Source organism: Macaca nemestrina, chromosome 8 (assembly GCF_043159975.1).
Source record: "Macaca nemestrina isolate mMacNem1 chromosome 8, mMacNem.hap1, whole genome shotgun sequence".
NCBI classification, from domain to species: domain Eukaryota; kingdom Metazoa; phylum Chordata; class Mammalia; order Primates; family Cercopithecidae; genus Macaca; species Macaca nemestrina.
Window position 1 is genome coordinate 96,855,781 of NC_092132.1, and position 12,899 is coordinate 96,868,679.

Sequence of the window (12,899 nt, forward strand, 5' to 3'; positions counted from 1 at the left end):
AGCAGGTCTCAGAGGAAAAGACCCTTCTGGCCCCAGGTGGCTTGGGGTCCCTCATCAGTCCTCCCGTCACACCTCTCAACCAGGGCCACCACACCAGGACTTCGTGTGCAGATTGTGTCCTGTGTCTGTGTTGAAGGCATCTGAAGGCACTTGGAACTATGCCTTTTGTATCCCCAACACTAACAAAATCTGTGGCACATTGTAAATACTTGGTGAATGAATTCCTAAAAGTTTGAATCTGGACTTTCAAGAGGAGATAATATATGGCCACACAATATTCAGAGGAAAACCAGGCAGGAAGATCATCAAGGTCTAGAAACACACCAAGAAGAGAGACCACGGCTTTTCAGGGCAGGCCAGGGCTGGTGTTGGTGAAAGGCACATGTGGAACTGTGTCAGGCCGAATAGATAAGCCGGCACCCAGCCAAGAAGCACCGCTTCCTCCATGCCTTCTCTGGAAATGGCACCCTACTTCATTCAGGCGATAAATTATGGCCCTCACACTCAAATACTGACTGTCACTCAAGGCATTGCTGTCCAGTTCTTCCAAATCCAGAACAGTTTCAGTGATAGCAGACAAATCCACACGTAACATGTTATGTTTGATTATTCAGAGACGATCATTTAAACAATGATGTCACTGCTATCGTTATAAGGCACGCCATGGAGATGCCTGTCTTAGACATCCCTAAATCTGACCAACCTCAACTTCCAATTTGCCTGAGGGCATGAAGGACATTTGAGACAGGATGCCCAAAAAATCAAAGTGAAATGTCCTCCACTATTATTCCAGGAACTTCTTTTGAAGCACCACTTGGGAAATGCAGTCTCCAAGGACAGCACTCACCCTGGCGCCAGCCACATACTCCAGCTGTACCCGGGTTGCGGACCAGCGCAGACCCTCTCCCCTGCATGCCACGTTCAGAAAGGAGAGGAGGCCTTGTGTCAGGTATGACTACAAAATAACACAACTCTCAGTATCACTACAGATACAGCAGCATCCAAAGTCCTCGTCCCCAACGTGTTAAATTCTCAAAATAACCACTTAAAAGTTTGAAATTGGCGTGGCGCGGTGGCTCACGCCTGTAATCCCAGCACTTTGGGAGACTGAGGCGGGCAGATCATGAGATCAAGAGATTGAGACCATCCTGGCCAACATGGTGAAACCCCATCTCTACTAAAAATACAAAAATTAGCTGGATGTGGTGGCACGCCCCTGTAGTCCCAGCTACTCGGAGGCTGAGGCAGGAGAATCACTTGAACCCAGGAGGCAGAGGTTGCAGTGAGCCAAGATGGCACTACTGCACTCCAGTCTGGTGACAGAGCGAGACTCCATCTCAAAAAAAAAAAAAAAAAAAAATGAAATGAACACATGTCATCCTGCCCAAGCCAAAAGAAAGATGGGAGCTATCTTCTCGGCTGGTAGCATAATTGTATTCTTTGCAGAGGCATGCTGAAGACTCAGTGTCAGCTCGGTGCAGTCAGAAAGAACACTGACCGTGGCAAAGCTAAATGGTCTTTGGCAGGCATTCTCCAGCATTCAAACGGGTAATATTCCATAGCGTCCTTCACTAACTCAGTTCCTGGAGGGAGGCGGAAGCAGGAGGCAGTGCTCTCGAAGTCACAGGCTCCACATGAGCCATGCTGAAGTTTAGTTTCATGGTCAAGGTTGCCAACTAGTAATTTTTAGTCATACAATTTTCTGGTTAAAATCCTCACTTCCGGCTGGGCATGGTGGTTCACGCCTGTAATCCCAGCACTTTGGGAGGCAGAGGCAGGTGGATCACGAGGTCAGGAGATCAAGACCATCCTGGCTAACATGGTGAAACCCCATCTCTACTAAAAATACAAAAACAAAAAATTAGCCGGGCGTGGTGGTGGACACCTGTAGTCCCAGCTACTGGAGAGGCTGAGGCAGGAGAATGGCGTGAACCCAGGAGGTGGAGGTTGCAGTGAGCCGAGATCCCGCCACTGCACTCCAGCTTGGGCGACAGAGCAAGACTCTGTCTCAAAAAAAAAAAAAAAAAAAAAAAATCCTCACTTCCACATTTTCCCACGGTGCCCTGGGATCTTGGCTATTTGCTCAAGCATTTGAAAACATTTCTTTTTTTATTTCTTGAAAACTTTAGTTCACAAAGAAACTTGTACATGAATGCTCATGGAAGCTTTATTTGTAATAGTAGAAGATGGGGGACAAGACAGCCGTCCTTCGACGACGACTGGTTAAACAGTGGTATGTCCACACCAGGAACATGGCTCAGCTGTGGAAAGGAACAGGCTCTGACACACACAGCAACGTGAATGGGCCTCAAGGGCATTTTACTGAGTGCAAAAATGCCTCATGAGGTTAGATACTGTGTGGTTTTGTTTATGTAACAGTCTCCCAGGATAAAATTATAGAGAAGGAGAGCAGATTAATGGTTCCAGGAGCAAGGAAGACAGGAACCTTGTGTGGAGCTGTTCTGCCTCTTGACTGTCGAGGTGGCCATCCTACTCTACAGCAGTGATACAGTTACAGGAAATCAACGCACACAAATGAACTGAGACTGGAGGAACCCCAGTGACACTGGTGAGTGTATCCATTTATACACTGGTTGACATACTGTAACATACTGCTATGTTGGCAAGATGTTATGACTGGGGAAAACTGGGTAAAAGGCACAGGAGATCATGCTATATTATATCTGACCACTACATGTGAATCTTCAGTTATCTCAAAATTAAAAGTTTAACAACAAATTCTTTGGGAAAAATGTTTGACTAGGAATTCACCCCCATGTGTGGCCCTCCTTCTTATGGAGTCGCCGTCCTCTCTGTTGTTGTTAGAATCGCCTATTAATGTTTAATCAGTCAAGAGTGTCCAACTGCAGGCCAGCCTGACTCCAACACGGGCTGGGCCAGTGGTCCTGAGCCAGCACCCTCCACTGCAGGGCCCCCTCTGCCTGCTGTGAAAGCTAAATGTCCACCTTCTCCACACCCAGCCCACTGTGCTGGTGTGCTAGGATACACTGGTCAGCACCCACAATTGTGCAGGTTTTTATTTATGGGTATGGAATTATCTTCATATGTTAATAAAGGCTTTCCATTTTATTCAAATGCTTAAGAGACCCTTTGTTTTCAGATAAATTTATTCTTATTAATAGAAGAATTATATCAATATTACTTATTTACTTCCTCATTTCCCAAATAGTTTTTATGTCTCCAGAGTTCATCGTATACAACAGATGCTCAATGATGGTCCAGTTGAATTCTGTTAAATTGAGGATGCAGTGGAGACACCTCAGTAAAGGCAGAGATGCTTAGTAGAGTGGGGCTGCACACCCTGTGCTTCTTTGGAGCCCACTCAGTCTACACATCACTAAAAATATGTCCTGGCGAAATTTATATCTGCAGCCCAAACCTCCCCCTGGACACCAGATCCACATGTTCAATTTGGCCACTCAGCGTTTCACGTGGATGTCCACAGACATCTCTAGTGTAGCCACTTCAAATGGAGTCTGCATCCCCTGAGCCTGCTCCCCTCCCACCTGGCTCAGCAGCACCCCCGTCCCAGCTGCTCAAGTCCCAAACCTCAGAGCCATCCTTGATTCCTTTTCTTCTTGTATTCCAGGTCCATTCCATCGGCAAATCCTGTTGATGATTATGTCCAGAAAATCTCCATAATTGCACTGCTTCCCACCAGGTCTACCAACAGCCCCTGGGCGGGACCCTAGCACGGCTCCCCCCTCTCACAGCAAGCCCTGGTGGCTGTTGGGGAGATGGCCCAGTTTGGCCAGGCTTTAATCATCTTCTCCCACAGGGACAGAGCTATGACCAGCGGCCAGCATGGAGACTTGGCATCCTAGCCCAAGCGTGGCAAGCTTAGGCTTAGGCTTAAGCTCAAGCTTAGCTTGAGGGCCACCTCTTATCCCGCTGGGCACCCTGAGCCACCTATGAAGGGCTGCCTGGACTATACTTCTCATGGTGCCAAGCTTCCAGGAGAGTCACCCCATCCACCCAGCCAATGGCTGGTCACTCTCCAGGAGCAGAGCCACCCAGCTGGCCAGTCCTCCCTGAAGGGGCAGCCCATCCCGGAGCAGCAGGACTGCCCTGCCCCTGCCCGCACATGTTGCTGATCCCCAGAATCCACGGGGAAACAAATGTGTTGCTGTATGTCACTAAGGTGAGCAGGAACTTGACAGCCTTCCCCTTCCAGGGCTGCCCCAATGGTCCACTCTAGACCCAGTTGACAGAAGGGACCATCATGGGGGAGAAGAGGTCAGAGGGCCGGGGCTGGCATGCAGAGGAGGCCACCCTACACCATAGCTTTCACTCTCAGTGACATCAGCTTCCATGAGAGGGTGTGCAGAAGATAAGGGACAGGGCTCACCGAGGTTTTAAAATGATGGCTGTGTTGAGTAGACTGGGCTCGCTGGCTCCTAGCACCCTCTCACCACAGGGCCTTTGCACAGATGGTTTCCTGTCTCCAGAACACTCTGTCCTCAGAGGTGTCCACCCCACACCCTCTCCCACCATTTCTCCAACGTCACCCCCACAGAGAGGCCTATCCTGGCCACCCTGTTTTAAATGGTGGCCCTTCCGGCTCCTCCCCTGCTTCCTCACCCTGTTTCCTAAGCTCTGATGACTTGTAATGTCTTATGAAAATCGCTTATCGATCATGCTGGTTGCACATCTCTCCCTGCCGCAAGAATGTGAGGTCCATTCAGGCAGGGGTCGGCCTGCTGGATGACAAATCTTGAGGTCTCGCTCAGAAGACAGCAGCATGTGAGAGGCCCTCAGAGTCCTGACGCTGCCTGTGATAAAATGTATTAGTCAGCAGGCACAAGTTGTTCTTAAGTCTTTAACTGCAACAGAGCTCTCACCGTTGTCATCGTCCTGGTTATGCAATCTTGGTGACCACCGCTGATGAAGCAGGTGGACCTGGATGGAAGCCAGAACCCTCCGTGCCCCCCAGATGACCGATGGCCATGCTCCCCAGTCTCCTTCCCTGGACTCTGCCACTTGCAAACCCACCATAGTGTCAGGACACAGGGCAGCCAATACAGACGGGACCGCTCAGGAAACCACAGCCAGGCATAGCTGATGGGGCGGCTCAGTGGGTAGGGCAGGTGCAGGCCACGGACAGTCAGCAAGGGCCTGCAGGGAGCCTGCAGAGCCCGGAAGTGCCTCCCCACTCCGCAGAGCAGCAGCTTGCGGCCTCTTCTAAACACCGTGTGCAGTTCTGCAGCTCTTGGCCCTTGTCTCATATTATGTTGCTGAAAAATAGAAGGAAAATTCTGCAGGGTCTGACGCTGACCCTGAACAGGATGTGTGGGAGTAGGTCTTGCACAGCGGTCTGTGTGGAAGGGTCGAGTCATAAGAGGGTCATGCACTCAAAATAACGAGATGGATGTCGCCTGGAGGAGAGTCCCTTCCTGCCTGCATCCACAGCGGTCGTCCTTTGCCGTCTGTGATGGGCATATTCAAATCAACATAAAAATAAACGGCAAAGAATGTAGGTTTCTCAGCCAATCTGCTCCATACAAACACAAATATTTTGTGGCTATAAGGATGCTTCATTTACTTCCAATGGGATCATTTCACCCTCCATCCTTGCACGTTCACATTCATATGCCCTCACTTCAGGCATAAGAAATAGTCCTTATCAAGTAAGCTTAAATAGTCAGAGGCTGGGAGAGCGATATCTGGGGAATGGACTCTGAAAGGGAACAAGAAAGAGGATTTGTTCTGAAGACAGGACACACAGAGCACTTGTGGAAAGGAGCCCTGGCCACAGAAAAGACCCCCAGGGATGAATGTGTCATAGAGTGGGCAGAGCTCATCACGACAGGTACCCTGTAAGAAGAGGACTTTTGGGGACCAGTCTGAAGCCCACACAGCCTGGGTCCAGCCACTGAAGCCCTCTCCAGCTCAGTTTCCTCACCTGCAGCTGAGACAAACAATAGAAACCCCTTGTGGTGTTGGCGGAGGATTCAGTGAGCTCACTCAGGTAGAGTCCAAGCTTAGCTGCTCTCGTCATGGTTAAATCTAGTATCTTGCCATGGCTAGATACTAGCAGAATGCCTGGACCCGTTCCTTGGCTCCCTGAATGCTTCTCCTGAGGTCAGAAGTCAGGGCAGGCAGAGCACATGCCGGACAGGCTCAGACAACACCAGCTTGGCAACCGAAGCAAGAACCACAATAATTCCCCCTTCCGTTGTGTTCAATAGTGAACGTGGGCTAGGGTGTCCCTTGGGAATTCTCCATATGACCTCATGGGTACATGCCGTCAACTTCAACGTTTGTCATTATGACTCAACAGAGGTTGTCTGTGATTCATTCCATGTCCTGGAGGCAGGGAGTCAGTGTGGGCTCCTAGGATAAAACACCTATCCCTGCTTTTGGATACACCATCAAACCCATGTTGCTGTGTGACCTTGGGCAGCACAGCTAACCTTCCCATGCTGAGTCATCTCTGTGGTTAAAAGCAGCGCCATAATCAAGAACAGATGCAATCATGGGTCTAAGCTATCCTAAAGAAGTAAATCACACACACCATGCTATGCTCTCAGTTCCCTCTACTTCAATAGTGATGTTTTGGGAACTTCTCAACTGGCCACAAGTTTATATAACCTCTCCTCTGCCAATTCTAATAGAGAAAAATGCTTGAGGTTTTACAGAGCAGTTATGTTCACATAAAAACAACATCAAATTCTGTATTGTAATATGTGAAATAAATCCTGCCCAATTTTCATCACTAATGATGATAGAAGGAAACACTATTTGAAAGCAGGCAATTATGTACCTATAATTGCAAACAGTCTAGTCATTGTTGCAGGGACCAAGTACAGATAATCTCCAAGGAAGGTTAAGCAGCATCATTTTTTCTGGTTGACTTCCTCATTCATTAGCAGTTATTGAACTTTGAGTCCAATTTCTAGACTCCATGCCCTGTTGGTTCCCCAGTCCTACAAAGCCCATTAATTCAGGCACTCACCAAATGGTGATTAGTATGGCTAGGTGACAAGTACTTGTTTACATATTTGGCATGCAGTCATGAGCCCAGCAGGCTGAAACCACTCAGAGCTTGCACAGTCAGCTGGTGAAAGAGAAGGAGAAGTGTTACAACAGCAAGACCCATGGTGGCGCAAACACAGGACTCCATCAGAACCCATGGGAGCAACCCAATCTCAGGGCCCAGTGTTCTCAGAACAAGCAATACGTCAGCCCTGAACAGTTAGTAGGGCAAAAAGTAGAAACAGTATTTCAAGAAGAGGGAACAACAAATGTAAACCCACAGAGTAAATGACAGCATGGTGTGTTTAGGGAAGCACACAGGGTGTGAAGGTGTGTGGTGAGAAGGAAGGGCAGAGAGTTCAGCCAAGTTCAGAATCTTGGGCTTTATCTGGAAGGTAGTGGGAGTCACTGATACAGGTGTGGGAAAACCATGAAGTGTGGCATCCAGGAAACCAAGGGAAGAGGAGTTACAAAGCAGAGAGATATCTACTGCTCACGGCCATAGGGAGGCCACAGGAAGGCCTCCTTCTCCCTCTTGGAGGGTGGTGATGGTAAGTAACTCTGGCTGTGATAATGAACCTCAAAGTATCAGTGACTCGACACAATGAAAACTTGCTTCTCACTTGCACAAAGTCCTCTGTAGACATCCCTGCTGAGTTGCAGTCATCCACATGGTCACTCAGTGACTGTGCATCTTCCATCCAGTGGCTTGGCCTCCTCCAGCTCCTCTCCACTGGGCCAGCAGATGGGGAAGGGATTAAGAGATGGAGGCATTTATGGACTGGACTCGGACATGGCATGCATCCTTCTACCTATATCCCATTAGCCAGAACTCAGTCACATGGCCACAAGCAAGACAGGCAGTATCACCTAGCTGTGTGCCTGTGATGGAAAAGGAAACAGATTTTGGTTAACCTTTACAATTTCTGCCACAAGGACTGATAAGAAAGATCCTTCCCATGTAGCAACAAAAGGTAGTTATTGACTATATCAGTTAGCAGTTGCTGCCCAACAAACCACCCTAAAAATGTTGTGATTTGAAAAATCAATGATGTATTGTTTGTCACGGGCTATGGATTGGCCTGGAAGCTCTGCTGATCTGGAAAGGGCTCAGCTGATGTCCTCCAGCCTCATTCATGAGTTGGTCCTTTGTGTAGGTCAGCTGGGGCTTGACAGTTGAGAGTGGCTGGGCTCCACAAAAACTCATTCTCCAGCATGTTAGCCCAGACGCTTCTCATAGCAGTGGTAGAGTTCCAAAATAAAGACAGGATGCATGCAAGACCTCTTGGGGACTAGCCTTGGAGCCAGCATGTTCTGTCACATTCTATTGGCCAAAGCAAGTCACTAGACTGTGCAGCCCCAGGGAAATAGATCAGCCTCAAATGGGAAAATTGCAAAGTCACATTGCAAATGGTATGGATATCTTTGCAGGAAGGAAGGGAGAATTTGGGTTATTTTTGCTATCCACCTCCCAGAGAGACAGTGGCCAGAGGGCTGTGTGTGGGATGATGAGGTGTGGGCTATGAGTGGAAGCTCTGAGCTAGGAAGGGAACCTGAACAAGCTGCAGTCACAGCTAGGATCACTGCTTGGAGTAACCACCTTGTAGGGAATGGGAGGGGAAGGCAAAATAAAAGAACAGAGGTTGAAAGAGAAAGAAAAAGTAAAGTGAGAGCAGTAGATATGATACACTGGAAAAATCTGCACAGTTTAGAAGCAAAAAATGGAAAAATTAAAAACAAAAACAGAAGTACCATTGTGGCCCCTACTCCACAGATGTCCAAACAGAGATAAACTATTATTGGCCTGGTAAAAGAGGGATACAGAAGAATAGAATAGAAATATGTATACATACATATACACAATAAGTAAGGCTGCTGTGAGCCTGCTGTTCAGTCCCGTATTTCTGTGTAGTCAGGGACAACCTTAATAAGAGAACATCTGGACTAGACAGGACCATTCTGATTTAAACAAAGCTGTATTGAGCATTGCTACAGGAGTAGTCGATGTGCCCCTGTTCATTGAGGAGCCTCTGCATGCTAGACGATGTGCTAGATGCTACAGCACCTGTCCCTGAAGACAGGGACTGTACCCTGCCTTCAAGAGCCCACAATCCTTGTCACTCCCTACCTCTGCAAACCAGCAAAGAAGGAAAGGTATGAGCAGCACTGTGATTGTCCAGCATCCTCACAGCCCCCACCAGGGTTGTTTCAAACATTCCCCTTTGGATGACTTGGACTCACCAGCCTTTCCGATGTTGTCTGTGGGCCAAGGGTGGGCACAGGGCCCACGTCCTGGTGGCTATGAATGGGGCTCCCATGAGCCACAGCCCTCGTATCCTGAGAGATAGGGATACCTCCAGCCCTCGAGTTCTCCAGACTCCCCACGCTAATCTGAACGTTTCTAAAGCAATGCACCTGAGGTAGGCCTTAAGCTCTTAGAAAGAACAGGCATAAGCTGGGCACAGTGACTCACGCCTGTAATCCCAGCATTTTTGGAGGCCAAGGCAGGCAGATCACCTGAGGTCAGGCGTTCAAAACCAGCCTGGCCAACATGGTGAAACCCTGTCTCTACCAAAAATATAAAAATTAGCCATGCGTGGTGGTGTGCGTCTGTAATCCCAGATACTTGGGAGGCTGAGGTAGGAGAATCACTCGAACCTGGGAGGCAGAGCTTGCAGTGAGCCAAGATCACACCACTGCACTCCAGCCTGGGCGACAGAGTGAGACTCTGTCTCAAAAAAAAAAAAAAAAAGAACTGACACAGGCTCTACCTTCTTTCTGTAGACCTGTAGACCTCTGTGCTAGAAGCAGTGGGGCCCTGGGCTCTCTGACCTCTCAGTCAATGCCCTCCTTTTCTTTGGAGCAGCACAACCATGGTGGCATCTTCTTTATGCTGGTGGGTGACACTATGCTCTGAAGCACCCATACTTGCTATGCTAAGGAATTTAGAAAGTGTGTTTGTGTGTGCGCGTGTGTGTGTGTTCTCTCTCCTCTCTCTCTGTGCAAAGTTTTGCTTTCCAGCACATCAAGTTGCCAAACCAAAAGTGAATTTGAATTTCAAAATGAGAAATCTTTGTTGTTCAGTAGATACCTGCCCTTTTCTGGTAGAACCAAAACCAGAAGCCTGTAGGACACAAGATGAAGATGATATAACAATATGTCTGCAAGTATCACCCCCATTGCAAAACTCCAGTTCCTATTACCACCACTAGTAGTAGCATAATGCTGCTTCCCAATAATAGTAATAATGACAAATATGTTTACGTGGCAAAGCCTTCTTTGAGTGGAATGGTAGGAGAAAGGGCATTATTTGAATTACTATCCCTCCAGCTTAGACTTGGACTTTCTGCTATTTTTGCTATATTTCCCAATTTCTCGAAGCAAAGAATGTCCCTGGTCATTCATTCGTTCAGCACATTTTTTACTGAATGCCTACAATTCACCAGCCAATACGGTAGGAACCAGGTGTATGGTGGCAAAGGAGGCAGACATGATGCGCGTTATCTAGAAGGGCAGACAGGCAGAGGGACCATCATACAGACAGCCCTCTCAGCATTCCCTATGTAGCTCCTCCTCCACCATGGCACCACAGGTTTATGCAGCATTTCCTACAGAAGTCCTAATGGAGCATGCCATGTTCACACAAGCATCGCTAGCACCACACGCAAGTCTTAAGTAGGCTTGAGCCCACTCTCATCCATTGCTTATCTGTAGCTGCAGGAGTCTGAACTGCTGTGAACAACTGCAAAGGTCCAGGAATTACTCACTCCTCTGAAAAAGAGGCGAGCAGTCATTGGAACTTACCCACAGAGGGCCTAGTCCTACATTTCCCTTAAAAATCATCCTCCATTAAAGGATCTGATCATCAAACAGCCAGCAGAGTCCACACAGCAGCACCAGGGGGCTGGAAATGCTCCTGACTCTGCTTCCCTCCAACACCTCCTCAGAAACAAGACTGGAGCAGGGATAAAATGTCCAGTCTTTAGATGGGGGTTTGAGGTCACGAATTTTAAAATTTTAATTCATACTACATAGCTGAGCATTTCTGGAAAGAGAGAATACCTCAAAGCTACTTTCCTCTATAGCTCCATTCTCCAAGAGAGAAAACCTAAAAGCTATGCTCTTCCATTCATCAAATAGTTCCCCACTAGCTACTGACTACCCAATGAGAAAGTCACAAAGATGATCATTTTGTAAAGTCTTCCTTGGGCCAAACATTGAAGCAAAATGTTGTTGTAAGAACACATTATGTAGAAATGAAATTTCAAGAAGTAATCAAATAAAAAAAATTCTCTAGACAATATCTAGGTTTTGTTTTGCTTTGACGTTTTGGTTTTCGATGTTTAATTTTTGTGTATGGAGGGAAGAGCAAAGATTTTTTTTTTTTAGAAGGAGTTTTGCTCTCCTTGCCCAAGATAGAGTGCAGTGGCGCAATCTTGGCTCACTGCAACCGCCGCCTTCCAGTTTCAAGAGATTCTTCTGGCCGGGTGCAGTGGCTCAAGCCTGTAATCCCAGCACTTTGGGAGGCCGCGACGGGCAGATCACGAGGTCAGGAGATCGAGACCATCCTGGCTAACACAGTGAAACCCCGTCTCTACTAAAAAATACGAAAAACTAGCCGGGCGAGGTGGCGGGCGCCTGTAGCCCCAGCTGCTCGGGAGGCTGAGGCAGGAGAATGGCGTAAACCCGGGAAGCGGAGCTAGCAGTGAGCCGAGATCACCCCACTGCACTCCAGACTGGGCGACAGAGCGAGACTCCATCTCAAAAAAAAAAAAAAGAGAGAGAGATTCTCCTGCCTCAGCCTCCTAAGTAGCTGGGATTACAGGCGCCCACCACCACGCCCAGCTAAATTTTTTTGTATATTTAGTAGAGAAGGGTTTTCACCATGTTCGTCAGGCTGGCCTTGAACTGCTGACCTCGTGATCCACCCACCTAGGCCTCCCAAAGTGCTGGGATTACAGGCGTGAACCACCGACCGCACCTTGCAAGAAAAGCAAAGATGTAATCTTACCAATCAAATTAGGAAAAATCAAAAACGTAGCAAACAGATAGGAACAGAGGAGGCAGCGGTTAGCAATGAATCTGTCTGGAGAGGCAAACGTAAGGGCTCCCTAAAGAGAGCCCATGGGGAAGGAGAAGAAAGCAAATCTCTGATAATGGAGATGAATGCTTTGAACTAAGAGAGGGCCATGGTGTTCTTAATCACAGAAGATCATTTTTAAGCACCATGTGAATAGATGTTGTTTTGAGAAGATTCAAGAGAAAGCCAAACTAGACAACGCTTCAGCCATTAGCTGAAGGATGAAACTCCAATCTGTAAGGTGGCTGCCCAGAGATTCAGGGAGCTCCTGGGTGCTGATATTGGCATTTACTTCTCTCAGAAGGAGCAAAACACTTTATAGAAGCATCATTAATGTTCATGAAAACCCGGTGAGGAGCTGCAGGCACAGAAGGAAACTGTGTTAACCACTGTGCGATGAGGCCAGGGTCTTACCAGGCAGCTCACTTTCCAGCTCCTGATCATACGTAAACCCAAGTACGTTTTGAATGTCTGAATGTACAGAGTCTTCCATAGTGAACTAGATCTGGCTTGGTTTTGTTTTGTGGTGCTTTTTTGTTTTATTTTAACAAGTTTGAAATTTAGTAATGCAGTCCTATAAAGCATAAATCTTTTCTCTTAGGAAGAAGTACAGCCCAGTCCATTCACATCCCTACCAGCTCCAGGTCTGAAAATGGACAATACTTAAGATGATGCCTTGAAGACAAAACCGACAAGATGCGTTTTCAATTTGTGTCTTTGGATTAAACAAAGATGATGATTAGGTTTTACATTGAGAGGAGTTGTTTCTTTTTTAATTTAAGTAGTTTGAAAAACTGAAGTAGACTAAATGGGTCTGAGTGTA

General features: G+C 47.5%; 1 protein-coding gene and 1 long non-coding RNA gene across 3 annotated transcripts in view; both read right to left on the reverse strand.

Moving 5' to 3' along the window:
* Window positions 1–3,116: 3,116 nt before the first annotated feature.
* On the reverse strand, window positions 3,117–6,103 carry LOC112429177 (uncharacterized; the record flags this gene model as incomplete). The annotated part of the gene is made up of 2 exons (XM_024797237.2): window positions 3,117–5,255; window positions 5,924–6,103. Coding segments are annotated over 2 exons (603 nt in total), but the record flags the coding sequence as incomplete, so codon positions are not given.
* Window positions 6,104–7,310: 1,207 nt separating this feature from the next.
* Window positions 7,311–12,899, reverse strand: part of LOC105495682 (uncharacterized) — a 58,377-nt gene continuing 52,788 nt past the window's right edge. For both annotated transcript variants that reach the window (XR_011607050.1, XR_011607049.1), the window contains one exon: window positions 7,311–7,878. This is a non-coding gene — a long non-coding RNA (uncharacterized lncRNA). The remainder of the gene's footprint in view (window positions 7,879–12,899) is intronic.